Source organism: Aythya fuligula, chromosome 3 (assembly GCF_009819795.1).
Source record: "Aythya fuligula isolate bAytFul2 chromosome 3, bAytFul2.pri, whole genome shotgun sequence".
NCBI classification, from domain to species: domain Eukaryota; kingdom Metazoa; phylum Chordata; class Aves; order Anseriformes; family Anatidae; genus Aythya; species Aythya fuligula.
The window spans coordinates 4,350,443-4,370,455 of NC_045561.1; the positions used below are offsets into that span (position 1 = coordinate 4,350,443).

The 20,013-nt window shown below is 33.8% G+C and overlaps 1 protein-coding gene across 4 annotated transcripts in view; it reads right to left on the bottom strand.

The window, feature by feature from the left end:
• Positions 1 to 20,013, bottom strand: part of USP34 (ubiquitin specific peptidase 34) — a 127,505-nt gene that overhangs the window by 15,677 nt on the left and 91,815 nt on the right. For 3 of the 4 annotated variants that reach the window (XM_032184082.1, XM_032184084.1, XM_032184080.1), the window contains exons 45-67: positions 18,718 to 18,864; positions 18,573 to 18,629; positions 18,399 to 18,476; positions 17,567 to 17,661; positions 16,385 to 16,557; positions 15,640 to 15,793; positions 14,212 to 14,290; positions 13,322 to 13,375; positions 13,131 to 13,226; positions 11,501 to 11,565; positions 11,332 to 11,407; positions 11,179 to 11,226; positions 10,378 to 10,443; positions 8,755 to 8,835; positions 7,393 to 7,478; positions 6,380 to 6,548; positions 6,221 to 6,295; positions 5,735 to 5,886; positions 5,231 to 5,279; positions 5,026 to 5,130; positions 4,860 to 4,904; positions 3,335 to 3,439; positions 754 to 901 (exon numbers count right to left, since the gene is read on the bottom strand). In XM_032184082.1, coding sequence (XP_032039973.1) covers positions 754 to 901; positions 3,335 to 3,439; positions 4,860 to 4,904; positions 5,026 to 5,130; positions 5,231 to 5,279; positions 5,735 to 5,886; positions 6,221 to 6,295; positions 6,380 to 6,548; positions 7,393 to 7,478; positions 8,755 to 8,835; positions 10,378 to 10,443; positions 11,179 to 11,226; positions 11,332 to 11,407; positions 11,501 to 11,565; positions 13,131 to 13,226; positions 13,322 to 13,375; positions 14,212 to 14,290; positions 15,640 to 15,793; positions 16,385 to 16,557; positions 17,567 to 17,661; positions 18,399 to 18,476; positions 18,573 to 18,629; positions 18,718 to 18,864 — 2,203 coding nt within the window. The remainder of the gene's footprint in view (positions 1 to 753; positions 902 to 3,334; positions 3,440 to 4,859; positions 4,905 to 5,025; positions 5,131 to 5,230; positions 5,280 to 5,734; positions 5,887 to 6,220; positions 6,296 to 6,379; positions 6,549 to 7,392; positions 7,479 to 8,754; positions 8,836 to 10,377; positions 10,444 to 11,178; positions 11,227 to 11,331; positions 11,408 to 11,500; positions 11,566 to 13,130; positions 13,227 to 13,321; positions 13,376 to 14,211; positions 14,291 to 15,639; positions 15,794 to 16,384; positions 16,558 to 17,566; positions 17,662 to 18,398; positions 18,477 to 18,572; positions 18,630 to 18,717; positions 18,865 to 20,013) is intronic. The other variant, XM_032184083.1, reaches the window with a different exon arrangement.

Here is a 20,013-nt window from a genome sequence, read left to right on the forward strand (position 1 = left end):
TGCTTGGTTCTAACTACTGTAACACCATGCATCCCAGAACAAAAATACACGAACAGATGTTTTCTATGGCAGAATTGTCTACTGCTTGATCAAGACCTCACTACCTCTTCAACCCTGTTTAACAGCTGGAGTTAGTTACAAAGCTGCCCCTCCAGTTTCTGCATCTTTCTACCACAGATATTGTATTAAAGCTCAGAGTGGCCTATAGCTATCATATCTCCTTTACAACACAACTTAGACACAGGAAAGCCTGAACGGCTGAACTTGGCAATAGCCTGGCAATGTGATTCCTGGCAGAACAAACTACAGAGGAAGGATATGCTGGAGCTGGGCAGAAGCACAGACTTCCTTCTCCTTCATCCACAGGTTCAAAGGACTTCACTAAAGATTACTCTGTGATGGGTGAAAGAAGAGCAAGTACTATTCCTACCTACAAGCAACTATGGGATGAAAACTACGGAGAACAGCTTGGATTAGTTGTTTTTCTTCTTTTGGTTTTCCTGAAGCACGTAGATTAACCACATATATTAAAGAACCTACCAACATCTCATTTCAGTAATCAAATTAAAATATAGCTTCCATCTAAAATATTATGTAGTAAAACGTTGATATTTTAAAATATAGCAATCTTAGAACAACTGGAAAAGGAGGAAAATACAAGCACAAGACGTATTTCAATTGTCACAGGAATACCCCATACACAATTACTTGCTGCAACAGCAAAATCATTTTTTAAATTTTAAATTAACTTACAAGTTCTCACTCTAGGATAGTTATGTGCCAGAAGAAAACGTTCAACCCAGTTTTCCATGTTTTGCAGCACCCAGCTGTGAGCGAGTTTATTTCGAGGTGTTTGCACAGCCAGCCAATCCAGACACTGAGATGGGTTGTATTCAATGACCTGAAAGAATGGAAAAATCAAAAAGAGTACATTAACTTTGATAATATTTACTGATTACATTAACCTAAAAATAACTATCAAGTCCTTCAAAATATATTTTGAAAATCACATAGGGCTATCAAAGCACAAGCAAGGCCCTAATGTTATGGCAGACAAAAAAAACCACTTGTTAAATTTCAGTTTGCTTTTTTTTTTTTTTCCTGAATCTTGTTCAAAACTGTTGAAAATACAAGTCTAGGAAGTTACTCTACATGTCCTTTTCTGTATATTTTAAGATATTCAAGCATTAAAACGTTAAGCACTTTTAAAACTTAATTGCCTTGTCTTTACAAACAAAGCTAACACAAAACCTTAGTACTGAATTAGGGTTTTTAACACAAGTTAGAAGAAAACAAATGGTATGCGAATATGTTGATATAGCTTCGTGCTGTCATGTGTTTTTTTTTGACTAATCATTTTCAAAAATACATTCATCTCGTGCTTTTCAAAGATAATGGAAAGCCTGTGGAGTGCTATCGTACAATTATGAAAACCTTACAAGACTCAACATAAGTTATTGTGACTTTCTGGTTCTGAGGGGTTGTAAATTTATTGACATATTACTAGACCAACAATTCTTTCATTTGGTAGTTTTTTTAATCTGCTTTCTATGAACCTTACAGTGCAGGTATCCTGACAATTAGAAAGGAACTCCCTCTGCATAGGTATCTGCAGGCAGTAACTGCATTGCTGAAGCTTCTCCCTACTACCATAACACACCTGAAGAATATGAGAAGCTGACATGATCAAACCCCTGCTTATAAAATATTAATCTCCATTAAAAAATAAACACATCAAGAACAATTGCCCCCCATTTTTAGAAATAACAATATGATCTGTCAGATTTCCTCCATGTTAGAAAAACACTATCACTGGTCACCATCTTCATCAATCAATTATTTTTTTAACAGCTTCTAGACACTGGAAGGGCTGCAAAAGTTGGTTCTGTGCCCTAAATCCGTCTGTCTGTGCATTAACTACTGTGCCTCTTGTCCCTGCCTACACAATTTCTCTCTCTAAGCCTTCAAATGTGTCAACAAGGTGAGGATAATTATGCTGGCAACACCAGAAACTAAACTGATGACATCTACACCTAACATTTGGCTTTCCAACAGAAACCCATCACTGATAGCTTCCTCTCTAAGTTCAGTTTGTGTTGTGAGAAAGAGGAGGGAACTACAAAAGAGAACTGCATAACCACTTACAAACTTTGTGGCCACTTATTGAAACACGAAGCACATGTACTTCGTGCCATAAACTTGTCTGTTGTTATAGGTAGGTTAATTCCAAACACTCTTTTGCAAAGGTTTCCTTATTGCTAAGAGAAATTCATAACCTATGACTTCCTTGTACGCAGAGAACAGTTGGATATAATTCTTGACCTTGAGATCCTCTGTTTGAACTCCTTTTACATGAGGTACAGCAGTTACAGCTAACTCATATGCAGATCAGAAACCCAGCTGGTATATGCTTTTCCAGATTACCTGACTGTTTGTATCCTATCACTGCTCTTACCCAGGAGAAAAATACTCTTAGCCTTCCATATTCTATCCCACAGCACTTCAGTAGTTCTGTTTTATCACAGGTCTGAATTCTGCACAAGTTTTACAAACTTCCTCCTGTGACCCCTCCGTCCTTTTTTTTTTTTTTTTTTTTTTTTAAGGGTATTAAACAGGAAAGGATGTTCAACGGTTTACCCTTATCAGTCTTTAGGGTGAACATGCTGTTCTTTGACAGGAATAAATACAATAAACTGAACCGTGAACTCAAACAGCAGTTAGCTGAAGCTAAAGGTGTAACTCCTGATCTACTTCTCAGATCAAGGAGTGTATCCCTGTGCCACTTGGTTAAGAAGTCTTTTTTTCTCTTTCGAAGTGCAAGTAACAACGCTCCTACACCAGAGCAATTAGTCAACAGAATGAAATTAGCACCTATTTTATGGGTTAAAATGTTAGTGATCATTTTACGGAGAACAAAAAGTATCAATCTAATATTCACTTAACTAGTACATAATGGTAAATAAAATAACCAAAGAAGGGCCTTGAAACAGTTTACAGTCCTCACAAAAGGATAACTCAGAAAAAAACAGCAGAATTTTCCCAGAGGCAGCACTCTAGACCCCTATTTTGAATTAATTTCTCATTAAACTAAAATTTAAACTGAAATACCAGTTAACCAAAATGCTGTTAAAATAGAATTAATAGCTAGAGTAGAACTTTTAACATATATTAACCATTGCTGTTCCTTTGGAAAAGAAATGTTTTTTTAAAAAAAGATCATGAATCGATGCAGCAAAGATGACACTGAAATGGAAAATCCTTTTATATACACAAAAAAGCGAACAAGAGAAATACAATTTAGCTTCTAATTGTTTTTCTTTTTAACGTGTTGTACCTCCCATATCCTCTGCAGAATGTAAGAAGCAAAGGGGGGCATTCCTGGGGGTCCACCAGCAAATTCCATTAGCATAGTCAGCAATTTGAAAAAAGGATTGGCTGCCTGTAACGCATAAAAATAAAAATAAACATTTTAATCTATTTCATTTATTCTATTAATTCTTTTATAAACTCAAAAAGGCATCCCAAAATATTTCGATTTAAAAAAAAATCTACCAACTTCAGATGTGAACATTTTAATTGCTTTTAATCCCTTATTACTTAATCTGTAAATAATCCATCTGTCTGTATCTATATCTTATTTCTACTACAGCTATGCATGGAACTAACCCACTGATTATAGCTACTGCAAGGCAACATTATCAAACTAGACAGGATCTCTAGTAGAAATATATAGTTACAAGGGAACAACAGGTATTTTAAGCCAGACATTACTCTGAACAATGGGAAAAAAATCAAGCTATGCAACATTTAAGAATTCAACAGCTGACTCTGTTTTTATATATATGTGTGTGTGTAATATCACTATCTTAGAAATTTATAATTTTTAAGCATTTGCGGAACATGTAACATGGATCCTGAAAAATTTATCTAAAACATCACAGCTTCTGAGGGTTGACACTGATCATTATTACTGGCATACAGTTTCCCTCTGAAAACAGCAACACGTCTCCTCTAACATGGTCACTCTAATGTGATATAGTATTATTTTTTTTAAGTTTGCTAAGTCACCCAGCTTTTAACAATGCTTTAGTAAAGTGGTTATTATTACTATTTTATATTTTGCACCTCACTAAAAATGTCTCTTGTGCATGTGTATAAGTGCAAAGCAAAGAAAGCATAAAAATGTAGCAAATGTTAGCATGATAGGAGGGAAGTAGACTGTCATCTGATAGTGCCCATTCTATCACACAAAGCAAAGCTGTCATGAGAATGATTTTGCATGTGCTTCTTTTCCATCCACAATCATGTCACCTCTGCTTGACATGCCCTCAATTTTTCCTGATTGTTTTTTCTTTTCTGACAGCAGTATACAAGAATGTCCTTGTGTGAGCATACACTTCTCCACTCTGTATATATTTTTCCATGTGGAATCCATTTGGAACTCTCAGTATTTTGTTATTACCAGGGCAGGAATTTATTCTGACTGAGAAATGTGTTTACATGCACAGAATTGCAGAATAGTGAGCCAAAACTTGAACAAACAGATGGTAATTCCTTATCTCCACTTATTCTAACATACACATTTTACTGTTACCATTTTTTTTTAAGTTAATTAACATAGGTGGAGAATCTAGAAGCATGTTTGGCTTTGAATAAAACTTCCATCAGAAACTGCATACCAGATTTCTGCTTTAGAAAACTTAATATACAGCGCAGTTAGAGCTTATTTTATGTCACAAAAACTTTCATGGATCATCTTCCATGCAAGATTTTTGATTAGCAAAGGATTATTTAAGTAATTTAAAACAGAAAAAATATTAATACAAATTATTTAATATACAGGTAGTATGTTTACATACCTCAGGAGTCAACTTTGCTATAGATGTGAAAAGCATGGACACAATCTTAAAAACAAAACAAACAAAACTCACTTAGACTTGTGCTTTTTCAGTTAAAATAATAAATAATCCCATTACACTTATTAGATAAGATCTTCAACAAATAGCTGTAGCTGCTGATACTTACATGTTCTGCAAGTCGATTATTGTACCGACACAAACTGAAAATGAGATTGCAAGTTTGCCTGATGTTGATTCCATCACGGATATGTTGAAACAAAAAAGGAAAACCCTAAAACAAATAATAAGATATTAGTATATTGTCTACAATTACCTGTGTACACAAATGTGCATTTTTTTGAGGTTTATATATTCATACTTAAATTAATTACCTTTCCTCCTGTTAATGCTGCCATGTCATTCTGTGATAAAGTCAAATGTCTAAAAATACAAGAAAACCTTCATCATTTTACTTCAGAGATTATTAAGTCAGGTTACGGAGAAATTCAGGACTGTGAATGCTAGTTCATGCTCTTCAGTATCAGGATATACAAGAAAAATACAAGTAGTGGCATAAAACTAAATAAAAATAATATTTTCTAATTTGACAGACCAAATTAAAAAAAATAGAAAAAAAGAAAAAAAAAAAAAAAAAAAAGGAAATCCAAATCAGGGCAACTGAATGTATTCAGTGTTTTAGCCTCAATCTTTTGTTTTGTCAACAGTGACAAAATATTTATCTTAAAATGGTTAACAGCTTAAAGGACCCATGTACAAGTTGATCTATGTTGTTAAAAGCTTAAACCAATTAAAAAACAAAACAAAACAAAACCATCTATCCCCATTTTGAACTAACTTATATTAAAATTTGCTTTTGTGTTTTCAGAAGCTCTTGCCTTTCTGAGCGAGATTGTTCCACTAGAAGAGCAATCAGGGCAATCATCTTTTCAAGTGCAGCAGGCCTGTATTTTTCTTCTGCTAAAGAAAGTATATCTTCCTCTTCCTCCTCTTCCTCCCCTTCTTCCTCAGAAAGTACTTCAACCTGTGGCTGAAGGAAAAAAAAGAAATATATATATAAACAAGTTTAAATGCTTAATTTGTACAAAACGAACATGCAATCAGTTGTTAACAGTGTGATGATGGCAATTTTAATTGCTTCTGCCTAATTTCTCTTTTTGTACTAAACAGAGAACTGTAGTTTATAGAATAGTCAATTCAGCATCTTTTTTATATATAATGTTCAACTGAACATTGAGAATACTGCATGATTAAAGCAATTTTAATTTAACAGCTGAAACACAGTTCATGAGACATAGCATCAATGATCTCATATATACAGATAGGAAAGACTAGTTCTCATTATAAAAGATACTCAAACTTACATTTTCAGGTCCTTTAGTTCCCATGTAGAAATGGACCATTGTTGATATGGCTTGCAACGAGAGCAAGAACTGGCTCTGAAATATGTACATATTGAGTTACTTGAAAATACAGACATGTAGTTTTACAAATTGCACACGTATATCTAAGGCTATACTCACTTCCTCTTCTCCCATTTTGGCAAATTCATAAAGAAAGGCAAAGTATTCAGTGAGATGTTTACTGTGAGGCTTAACACCGTGCTCCATAATTGACAAGAGAGTCTTCACAAAACGTGTTACACAAGAGCGACTGCCGATGTCTTCCACAGGACCATCCATGTCATCCGAACTGAAAACGTAATCAGATTTAGACATTTCACACAATACATGGAGTATAAAATCATCTGAACCTGTCCTTTTTTCCAGAAAAACTTCGTTTTCCACTCTTCCCTACTATAATATTCAGATCTCTGACACTTTCTCTTATGCCAAATATAGCCTAGACGTAGAATTTAGTCTTCCAGAGAAAACTGAATTCTGTATTTTGATATGAAAACTGTATTTTCATGTCCTGAATTTTGTTATGGCAGTATAGCTCCATTTTTTATTTTTTTTTTCCGGAAAAAGGTATCATACATGTAAGGATCACAAGCTTAACCCAAGACATGAAAGAAAAAACACTCTCTTCTTCCCATTAAGTATCAAAAGAATAAATATTTTAAAAGTGACAGTTTCCTTGGTAATTAGCAGAATGAAATAAAATCCAGTAGTTTTGTGTTGAAAACTGTGATTCAGTTATACGACACAGGACTGGACTCTAACCTCCTCCCTCTTGTACTGGTTTACGAATTTTAACTGCCACCTATATGCCTCTGGATCCAATGTACAAGATTCTCACGTGTAAGCAGAGGAACTTACACTTGCAGCTTTTCAGTGATACTGAAAGGAAAACCAGGCAGAAAATCTAGTCTAAGGGAACAAATACTTCAAACACTGGACCTACAGACACTGTCTTCTCCAACCACAGTACATGTAGTATTTTAAATGAATGGGAGCATTTTGGGTAGAATAATAAAAAATAATTAAAACAGTACAATTTTAAGCTTACAAGGCCATTTTGAGTAATTCATTAGACAAAAGTGGTTGCTGTACTTCATGTAATATATATAAATTTTCAGGTGTTATTATTTTACCAGTCTTCCATTCCTGGCTGGAGATAAAGATGTGCATGCACTGGCCTCAGTCTCTGAATCACATGAATACACAAGCGCTGGAACATCTGCAAATGATAAGTAAATGAACTCCACGTGTTCATTCTTTTGCATACATGCCAATACAGATTCTTGCAGCAAAGAATATTCTGCCTCCTAGTACTACTTCCAGCTCTACATTATTCAAAGTTAAAGCTGAGATTAAGACATCCACATTCCATTTATTAGTGTACTGACACCACGTATTTCAACAGAATAGTCAAACCTGGTTTTTATGAACAGATTTTATGGAAAAACCCTAAAAACAAGTTTTAATATTGGTGTGCACTGTATACTACAGAAACATGACTTAGGACCACTGCTCATAAACATTATTCTTTCTTCTATCTCTATTTTCAGGAATGTTTAGATAGTTCTGGCAAACTTTTTATTTTGCCTCTGGCTATCAGGAGATTTGTTTTCCAAAAAAATTTAAGCAAGTTCCTTCAGGCCATTCTTTAATTAAATTAAATTAAATTAAATTAAATTTAGAAAAATTCATCAAGGATTAGAGTTTTGCCTAAGATCTTGCATAGTTTTCCCACGAAATATGCTCCTTTAATGATGTGCTGCATATAGAAACAATGACTGGTTCTAAATGGAAAAAATACCTTAGTACTTTAAGAAGTTAAACCAGTTGGAGGGTTCAAGTGAGATAAAGTAATGGTACAGTTAGTTTTTAATTGAACAACTTGCAAAGAAAATATACACATATGTTAAACTATTAATAGTATTTATATCTGGAAATATTCAAATGCTACTAACATAGGTTATTATTTTTTTTGTTTCCAATTTTAAACATTTCCAGAAAAGGGTATTAACAAAACTTTGTGGCATAATGTCCTAAAACGATACCTACACACAAAGGCAGAAAAGTTTAGAACTGAAGCTTTCCGTTAGGAGCACTGAAAATACGTAATTAACTACTTTTTATTTTCTGAAGGCATTATCTTCAAACATTGTTGAACCAGCTGGTAAAGAAAAGCATTTTTAACGTAGAATGTTCGAATTTGTAGAGATTATGTGGGAGCTGTATAAGCTTTAAATTGTATCTATGTATCTACTGTATTATTTTGTGATCCTGCCTGTACAACTAAGGCACTGCAATAAAACAGATTTTGTTTCAAACAATAATGCCCCCATGGACAAGCATATTCTCTAAACACTAAGCAAAAATGTAAAAGAATAGGACAATTAAAGGTATCAATGTAACCTTTCAGAATCACTGTATGCGTCATAATATTTGTCCTTTTCTGTTCATTGGTCAAGCAGTCACTTGATTTATATAGGAACATCTTTTCTTACCTGTCTCACAATCTGATTGGGACACTTTATTAGAATCTGCATTGGCCACCAATCATCATCAGCCATACGATCCAAAAACCACTGCAGAAGATACATACTTTGTTAGTTTTGTTCCAAACTTGTTTTAGTCCAATCTTCTTTTTGCATGATACTAAAGTCTGAAGAGAAATTGATGTTACTATTATTAAGGAATAAGGAAGTATTAATCCAAGGGAAATATAAATGTCTTCTGTGCATGAGAAGAAAGGAATAAGGATCAACAGCAATAAACATTAATATAAATTTATTTCCAGTATCTTCTTATCCCTGTGTTCTGCAGGCCATTATTCAATTATCTGTAAGGAAACATTTATCCTGAAAAGTGATGTCAACAGAGTAACAAATGATGCTTACAATGAAGCATCAGCTGAAGAATCTGGCAGAGCAGGGACAGGTTTAAACAAGAATGTAGCTCCTGAATTAGATCCCTTTTGCATTTTAAAATGTGGAGCTTTACTAAAAAGTCTTACTATCTCCAGTGGCAGAAAATGTGTAGGAACAACAGAGAATGACTCATTTATAATTAGACTCTTCAAATAATATTCTGATTCCCAGAATTTTATTTTATTCACAAGAAAAGAAGTTTAAAGAATCCAAGTTGCTTTTTTAATTTAACTGAATGTATTATTTACTACAGGAAATACCTTCACTCGTTTTAAGCATCTTAAGACTACATCATACCAATGAAACTATCGCCCGATCCCCGTCTGTTATGTAATGATTTAAAAACATAGAATCCATTTGTAGAAGACCAATAAGTTTTATTCATTTGTATCTAATCAAGTCTACTGCAGGATGCAGTATGCAACTGGGATCCTTGTACATTCAAACTGTCATAGAAAGTCTACCACAAACTTTTGTTCAGTATCCCAAAACTGTTTTTACCACCATCACAGTAAATTCTTTGTCTGGGGTTTCTCAGTTTTTCCCTTTTTACTTTTTCCCAGACTCCCTTCAGGCAGATTCCTGATTTTCTTAATGTAAAAACATTCTTCCATATTTTCCTCCTCCTTTTAGGAGTTTTCAGTTTTTCTACACATCAGAGGTTCAAGATTCTCAGCTTCACAAGCAAGGTGATGCACGAATCTGTTTCCAGCTAAGTCAGACATGAGCTGCTTTTAACTCCCTTTCTAAGCCTCTTCATCATGCCACAACGTTTTAGCACACTGTTCTTTCTTCCCTTGGATTCAGCTGCAGTCCCTTCCATTCCAATCCTTAAACCTTAGTCAGTCTTTCCAATTCTCTGGTCCAATTTCATTCCAACACCTCTTAATCACACAAATCAGTATGGCATAATTAATCAAATACAAAGGCTTTCACGCCGCAGGGTCTTTTTTTTTTTTTTTTTCTCCAGTGACAAATTGATTACAACCTGTGGTCTGACCATGCATTTCTGAAAATAAAAGTTAAGTCATTCCCCAGAATCTGCAGTATTCAGAGAGGATGAATTTCATCTCATAGAGCACAATTATGCCAAATACAGTAGTTCATAGTCCAAAATATTCCAGGGATACGAACCTCCAGGAAAGTTAAACAATATATAGAAAGTTGGTTTGTACTTTGCTGAGTTCCTAAGTCACTTACTTCACAAGCTGCCTGACTGTTATTAAACTGTTTTGTTAACAGTTCAATCCACTGAAGCATTGTAGGCTGTAAAAAGAAATACAGAAAAAAAAACTATAACTTAAAATAATAATTGATGGTTTAATCTTTTTAAAAAATCTATATGATCAGTTAGATTAAGCATAATAGCTACTACAAACCACTGCATGTTTTATGAACTAGAAATGTGTTGTATCTACACAAAAATAACAGTACTTCTGTTGAAACTACTGCAAGTCACACATAAAATTTAATTGTTATCCATTTAGTTCTGTTTGATTGTAACTGCAATCATGCTAATCCTAGGCACTCTAGAACTAGTAGTATTATCCTAGCTGAAACCAGGACAGGAACCATTGATGAGAAAGAAGTAAAAGTCAACTGAAAATACAGATAGTCAGATAGAATAAAATTTTCTTGTTTTTCACACTGGTGTTTGTAACTTAAAACTCGTGAGCACAACTGTTGCTCAGTGGTAAACAATGTCCTCTATATTAGACCTTAACAAGTACTTGCTAAAACCTGAATCATCCAACAATCTTCAAATGAAAAGAACACAAGACATGTTGTTCCCAATGCTCTGCAAAGTAAGCTAAAATCTCCACATTTTTTCCATTGTGTGGTGTTTATTACGAGTGTGTTGAAGGACACTCTTCAAACGTTTTTGTATTGTCTACTGTACTCACTACATCTCAAAATCACACTTTTGAAATGAAAAACTACAAACACTTTTCACTATATTCATGCAGCTACTTAATGAAAATTTACAAGTAAATAGAATACCTTTTCCTTTGAATGAATAAATGTCTCTAGCACAAAGGAAGTGCTTAACTGAGGGGGGAAAAAAAAAAGCACCATTAATCACAGAATGCCTCAGTTACAATGTAATTAAAACGTCCATTTAAGATAAGCAAAATACACTTTTGAAATATTTACCTTTGCTGTCATCAGGGAAACTGCTTTTGGATCTGGTAGTGTGCTTGGGATGCTACTACACAACTGCCACATAAACCTAGAGTCAGTAATTTTATTTGTTAATTAAAATAAATCATGAAAATCTGCAAGAAGAAAAGAAGCATTAATTTACATTTTTAAAGAAACTTACCCAAAATACGTATGTTCAAAAATGTTCTTGTCTTGAAGAAACTGCATGTTATCATGCCATATCCACTGAAGAAAAAATGCTAACATCAGATACAAGAAAGCAGTTTATTTCACTACATAAGCATGATTTTAAGAATACTTAAATGCTTGCTGTGGCTAGGAAACCAACATTTTTTGTATGAAAAATGATTTCTGGGAACATTTCCTCTATTTTAAAGGCGTAGCTCCAAGTTGCTTTGTTGATACTATAGCAGATGATAGTTTTGCCTGCCATACGACTGCTAAACAATGTTCTGAACCTTCCCCTCTTGCCGTGATCTCATGCCTTATATTACATTTTCAGGCTGAAATTTTCAGAATTGGTCTAATTTCTTAAAAAAAAAAAAAAAAAGAAATGCAGTTCAAGACAATACTTTGATATCTACAATAGTATAAACAAAATAAAATCTCTTTAAGCATTAAGCATTTCATTAATTGAGATCAGTTAGATGTGCCAGCAGCTTAGCTAGCTAGGTAGGTCTAACAGTTTAAATTTTCACCCAAAGCCTGATAAGCTCTGTAACCTCTTGCTAAATTCTTAGAGAGTAAAATTTCATTCTCCACCATTAACCAGAAGAGGATTTCACACTAGGTTCTCATTCCCCTGTAAAAATAGTTTTAAATTTTAAATCTGATAAAATCTGTTATTTTCAAGACTGAAAGATAAAAAACACGATTTGATTTGTTGGCTAATGATGAAGGATATTTTTAAGTTAAGAACCAAACATGTGACAGATGATAAAGCAATACTTCTGGCCAGAGGGGGCCGGGAAACTGACTGGCCTTTCAGATGATAAAAAGAGAGATACCACTTGTGAGTCCCATACTGGGAATATGTTTAGCACATTGAGATCCCTAGTATAATGCTCTGCTCCTCTACATTGTCTTTTCCAGTTCCTCAGACCATACAAGGATAAACGGTATCTTTATATTAATAACCAGGTATCCTCAGTCAGAGCAGTCAACACTGGGGAGAACAAGTGGTCTTTTTTTTTCTTTTTCTCTCATTAGTGGCTTTTATTTTTCCTCCTACTCCTTTTATTCATATTCAGGCTATTCTCTCCATGACTATGTGGAGGAAGGGAACCTCTTTTGACTGATGCTTCCTTGTAATAAGCACAGTTTAACTATATTTCGCAACCCACTAGGAGAAGTGCAAAGAAGCAGCTGGAGTTACTCTTAGTGTATAGTATACTATACTAACTTACATCCCTCCTGAAAGCACTAAGTTGCTGAGGAACTGAAGGATAAAAAGGATGACAGTTAATGAGAACACTTCCTGTACTACTGCAACTATTAAGAAAATGTTGCTAAGTGCTCATAAAAATAAAAACAAACGATCTACCATTTTTACAAATATGAAGCTATTTAGATATGTGAACTAAAAATCACAGGACAGAATGAGAAAGTGTCTGAAATTTATGTACTATGGAGATTTTAAATTACTTTCTATCAACAACATTCTTCTCAATTAAAGGATTATCATCCTACTCATTCAAATTATACTTGTTTTCCTGTGTTTACTCAGATTCCTGATTTGTTTAGGATTTCCTATAGTATTTTAAGATGTGTTAAAACAAATCAACTTGTACCTCCAGCAATTCTGATGAAACATCAAATTTGTAGTCTTTGCCATTTTCCTCCTCTGGTTCCATCCGTTTATAAAACAGCATGTAAGCACTGTGTGTCTTGAAGAAAAAAACATCTGTATAATTTTTGCTTTGAGAGATAAATTATCAAAGTAGAAATGTCATCATATAGGAAGTGTTTAGAAGAGAAATACCTTTTCAAAGGAGAAGTCCATAAATTTATCAGTAACGGAATCATATGTTTTTGTCTGTCAAGAAGAAAGTAACACCATTAATTGTGACCTTTTTAAATGATTTTTTAAAAATGATTTACTGACAATTTGATGTAAACGTGCATGTGAACTATTTCAAGTTAGTTGCAGAGAGGTTGCTGACAATTTCTTTCTTGTTCAAAATAGTCTTTTTCTTCTTCTATGGTCACCTATTCTGATTTTTCAGAATTGCTATAGCATATCTTGACCTTCTCACACAAGTTCCTGTCTCGTCTATCTCACTGATACCTCTTCCTTTTTGGCACCTAAATATATGTAATCTGTTTAACAAACCGAAGTTTTTTTTTTTATTATTTTTTTTTATTTCAGCATTTTGCCTTTATACTTCACTATAGACTTCACTAATTCATTTTGATTCATTAATAGTACTTATGCTATGCTTCTGACACCTATCTTTCAAAACCACATATAAACATTTGGATTCATATGCACAAATTCAGTAATATAATAGTCAGTATGGAAGGAATTAGGACCCTTCTTTGTTGGATCAACTTCTGTCCTACAGACAACATACAAAAACTAGGCAGCTTGAATCACCAGCCTGCAAGCACTCTGCTGTCTTTCTTCCCCTAAGGAGTGGGGGACTCTTCAAGCAGATCAGTAGTGGAAGAATGACTGATCTAAATAAGATAAAGTATCACTTGCACGACAAAGATGTCAAAAGTTTAATAAGAGTCTAAAACTTGCATATGTTTCTCATACATTCACAACAGATGGAAAACCAAAGGTGAACACTTTGGAATTGTTCACGAAAGTCTTCAAAACAGATATTCGAATGGTGGAACATGACAAAAACAAGAGTCATCACTTACAGTCATTTCTCCACCAAAACATTCTGAAGCAAGCTGGGCAGAATCAAATGGTTTAACTTCAGCATCATTGAAAAGATACCTGTAAAAGAGTAAGCTTTTAAAAGAACTGTTGTTTGTCTCTCGTGGCAAACAAATGTTTAACAAGCATTTAAAATTGTTCTTCAGATTAAGTATTTATCTTAATTCCTATTGCTTTGTTTGAACCACAGCAAACTCAGAAGTGATCCTAAAAGTCACTTTCTTTCAGTAAAATCAGGAAGTCGGCATTTTAACAACATATTATCTTTTTATTCAAGGAACATTATTTTCCCCATTTTTCTAATATGACTGTGGTAGAGATTAAGTTCTAATGCAGCCAAGAAGATTTGCCTCTTGCTTTTCAATCTGTGTGAAGTGGTAATCAAAATTAAAAAGAGGAGATCCATCCCATGTATCAGTAGAACTCAACTGGAATGGTGCAAAGGAACACTGTACGCTGTTAAAGATTCCCTTCGGACCAGTGATTAGCCTACTGGCTGAAAATGCTTCAAAAATGTTCCAGGCAGATATTACAGAGAACAAAAGAAGAAATCTTATCTCCTATGCATGGCTTCAGCAGAGAATCTGAGATATGAAACTAGATACGAATGGGAGAGAAAGTTCTCTGCTCTGTTTCATCACCTGGGAAGACCATCCTCCTTCCCATGCCTGTGTCTCATCCCTTTCGCAGGCTACTTCTCCCCATTTTTCTCCCTCCTCACAACCACTGTATGTCCAATGTATGCAAAAGTTCCCAAATTAGAAGCGCGATGTTGTAGGTTAAAAAAAAAAAAAAAAAAAAAAAAAGGGTGGTGGTGATGTAAGGGTGGCTTAGAAAGCAAGACAGATCACTAGCTGGATAAAATTAAAATGTGAATACAATTCACTATATAAAAAGTACAGTAAGAACAGATCTTGATAACCTACATATTGTAACAGCTTATCTGGCACACAGGATGTATTGAGTTTAAAGGGAAGAAGTCAAATTGTTGTTTGAAACAACTGAAAATGGAGAAAATGAAAAGGATCGAAATCCACAATCATTAATGCTGCTGTATGCTTGTCAAAGGTAACCTGATTTTATGATGAAGGATGATCTATTTAATCTTACTGTTCATATATACTGAAATATGAAATATAATAGCATTTGATATTCATGCCAAGAATCAAGTACTGCACTGTAAGGTGAGCCTGGTACTCTCCTGATGCCTGCGTCCAAGGCTCTCCACAATTATTACCGCTACAGCAGACAAGAACAGATGTATAAATTGATACACGCATACCTAGCAAATGCCAAAATCTTGTGCTCTTGAGAACCTACAGCACATAGCTTCTATGTTATTGACAAAGTCAACAGTTTTTAGTTACTTAAAGATATAAAATGATACAATTTTGCTTTGTATAACTCACCATTTGTTGTTTTTGTAAGCATGGGGATTGACTATATCTCTGATAAAGCTGTAGTAATGTCCACCATCTGCAGTTCCTGTATGAACCGTTACACCTATCAGATCATACTCGTAACTCTCGGTTTCTTTCAAATATTCACCATCTTCCTTAAAACCTTAAGTAATTTAATACAGTATTTAGTTATTTCATAAACACATGAGTTTCAACATTAGTATGTCTCACACACACATTACCTAAAGTTACGCTTAAAACATTTTCTATTTTTTCTTTTCATCGGTGCACAATGAGAGCCAGAAAGTCCATACTCAGAACAAAGGGCACAGAAATCCCAACTCTTGTAAAACAGCTTAAGTTTTTTCCAAAGCATCTCTACTGAAGAGATCAGAACTAATAACTAAGTTAGCACATCTTATTTATGATGGCAGTCAGTCAGCCCTTTTCCGTTTCAAGTATTACTCAGCAAAATCAAAATAGGCTAGTAACAAGCTGTATACAACTATTAGTTATCTCCCATATTTTAAAAATGAGTTTAAGAAGAATTCAAACTGAACTGCAAGGGAAAACAAAAATAATTAGCCAATTTTCTTGTATTAAAGAAAATACGTGAAATTGGAAATATAAGTCAATTAAAAGTGATTTTATTTTCTTTTAAAAAATCACTACTTGTTTGCATACATAACATATACAGAAAATGGTACAAACACGGAAGAGAAAACCCCTTTGCAATTCATTCTATGAGGCATACCTTCTTTTCTGTCATTTTTTCCCATGAGGAAATCTTCAGTGTAAGGTGTCATATCCAAACGCAGAGGGAATGAAAAATGAGTATTGACCTTCTCCTTCATCATGGTTACCATATTGAAAGTATATCTCATTGTGTTGAAGCTTAAGATACGAGGTAGTTTCTTAAAACATGCCCTGAAGAATTAAAAATAGTTGTGATTTATGAAGAGCCTAGTTGGTTAAATTGTGTTTCCACAACAATTTTCAAGACATTTATTCAAATATAAAATTGGAAACCTGTTACAAAGTCACATAAAAATAAAATTCAGCAATCTAAATGTCTTAGAGTATGGTAGTGTAACCAGCAGCAGAAAGGTCAGGTTTAGCCGACTGAACAATTCCGTTTATCGTATCCCTATGCCTTGGAGGAGAGACCAAATTTGCTCGTCATGAGTGACAGCTTTCTAAAATGATACAGTAATATGAGTCATGAAGGAATTTACCAATGCAAATCTCCTCATTAGATGGAGTTGTTATCCTGTAACTGACAAGTTTCAATGTAGAACGTATCTTGTATTATATCTCATGAACTTCACATTAATTATTTTAACAGGCTACTTTCACCCATGCTATTTATAACAGCTATAAGAACAACTGCAAGGTTTTTCATCTCTTAAGAATGATGTTAGTTACAATAAAGAGATGATGCAAAATTTTAATTTATCTTTATATTTATTAATAGACTTTTTAAAATAAGGAACCAATTACAGAACTACCAATTTTAGACTAAGAAATTTAGGGCTATGCATGAAACCTTAGCAATTATCCTGCATAATAAATAATAAAAATTCTGAACAAACTCTGAAAGAATTTGCTCTTTCAAAAACTGGAAAAGTAATAGATTTCAAAAGTTACTGATTTCTGATTTTTTTTTTGTTTATATAAAAAAGGTCTTGAACACGTTGCTGTCTAGGTGATCTTTCCCTAAGATATTTTATAGTCTTTGTTTTGGAAATTCAATTATTTAGTTATATGGTCATTTGTATAGGGATCACATCCTCATAGGCCTTCACATTAGTGAACTGAATGAAACCATGGTTCTGTTTCATTTAAAGAATTACTCTAATTCAAATAGTGATTTCAGTAATTTACAAAAAACAAAACAACAAAAAAAATAGGAATGCTTAATTCCTCTTAATCATACCTTTTTTCAGCCCGCACTTTCTTCCCACAATGCGAACATGTATACATGTTATCACCTTCCAAGGTATCTTTAATAGTTACTTCATCAAGAGATTCCTACATATCACAAACAATACAGAAGGAGCTTACGTTTATGTTAGATATTTAAATCTTGTGCTTACATAGCCTGCTTTACAAGACCCTCTCTCTAAGTCTTACAGCACGTTTAATCAACATACCTATCTGTAAGCTTTGAAACTAAGGTGGTCAAAACTACCAGAAAATTTGCAGAAAGAGCATGCAATTGAATTAAGAAAAGAGTTTGAGATCGGGTTCTAGAAACTGGTCTTTCTGTAACAAACACAAATTTCAGGAACCAATTCAGAGAAATGGTACCCAATATTCTGAGCTGTCCTAAAGAATTTATGTGCTCTAAATCCAAATTCCACATGTGAGGATTAGTATTTTTTTAAAAAGATAACCTAAAATTATTTTATAGAAGTTTTAAATTAATTTAGTAATACATGTATGTATATAAATCTTTTGACATTTACAAATCTCATATAAAACATGACCATTTTTTAAACACAGAAGGGACTAAATAATGATTACTGTCTGTAACTTTTTAGTCAATTCCACAACTATTGCATGTTGCTATAGAAAACACGTTGCATAGAAAACACAGATCAGTTCAACCGAATTACCTATTAATATCATCACAGAAATACACCAAAACTAGAGTACAGATACAAAAAGCACCAGCATATACAATACTGTACAGTATAGTCTCTTATGTAAAAGACTTATTTCTTTTACAGTTGTGATCTGATCTACCCCAGTCTGGCAGTACTTACATAAATATTCTTCATATCTGCCACCTGGCACCTTACTGTATAGAACTCTTCAGCAGTCTGACTTACATGCTCACAGTCCTGAATCACAGCAATGAAAGAGAAAAGCAATTAACTAACTGTTTTGAGAGGTTAAAAAGTATCTTAAAAAGATAAGGATAAGGAAAGAATACTTACCAAAGAAACAACATTGTTTGTAATAACACCTCCGAACAAACTTTTCACTGTATTTTTCTGCGAATGAATTAATAAATTCTGTCAAGGATATTCGAGCAAATCCGTAACTTTTCAAGCTCCCTTTTGCTCCCTCTCAGTAACTCACCAGTTCAGGAGACATTTCTTCTATTTTTGTTATCAGGTCAGTGAAGAATTCAGTCATATCTTTCTGCTCTCCGGTGTTCAGTGGCTGCTTATCCATGGTATAGGTTTTACAGAAAGGCCTTGGATTGTATGCCTTACATTCACTTTCCTTTAGGTAAAAATAAATAGATAAATGAATAAAAAATAAGCAAAACAAATCAACCACAAATCCTTGTACTTTTAAGTTACACAGATATACAGAACATAGCTATATAAAGGTCTATTTAAAAATACACATACAGTATCTCCACGTGCCTTTCAGGCAACGAAGTTGTGTAAGGGCCTTAATGATGAATGATGAAATGTGAAGCAATTTTTAACCATCATTATTACAATACTCATTATAAAACATTATTAGCAAAAAAAAAAAAATAATTCTTAATGAAAGGAACCAGTATTAAAAGAACTTGGCTGAAGATGCGACACATCCAGTTTTTGCCAGCTTTTGCATATATGTTCAGATACAAAATATGGTATGACAAACAGCAGTTTGTCCTTATATATTTCTAAACAGTAATGACGTTGGTCTTGACAAGTGCTTAATTCTCATTCAGACTTCCCTATTGTATAAAATGACACTGTCTAGTTCTCCATTGCAGGTGTTCAGTCTGAGAAAGGAACTTGCGTTATACTACATTTCTTTAGAATACATCACCCATTCCAATGCTAACACTGGAGATGCAGAACATACTTACAGCAAAGGGAACTTTGTCCTTCTAAGCAATGATATACATACTATTTGCTTTTAATGATATGTGACAAGACACTGTTAATGTTATCTGGTTTGGAATTAAGTAATTCTTAAAGGTTTTAATAATAATAGATCTTCATATTATTTTATATTCCTTTGTGTTTTTTTCTTACATAAATACCTAGATTTATTTTTCCTATGATTTATGTCAGGCACCACATGCTTAAATTCCTTTTCTCTATTTGTCTTCAAAGTGGTTATGATTTTCTTTGACAAAAGCTGGTGCCAAGAACAAAAACACTCAGCTCTCCACAGTTTTCTTTTTAATTTCCTATATCATACTAAAAATCATACAGTATCCTGAGTCAGAAGGGACCCAACAAGGATCATCACCTTTTCAGAAATATTTCACATTTATAACATCATTGAACTGTCTTGAACAACGTCAAGAATCACATACAGAATGGTATCTACATTTTTCTTGTATTTTGTTCCCCCCCACCACCCCCCCCTTTTTAAAAGAAAAATAGGGCACATTATAAAACATCCTCTTTCACACCAACCAGC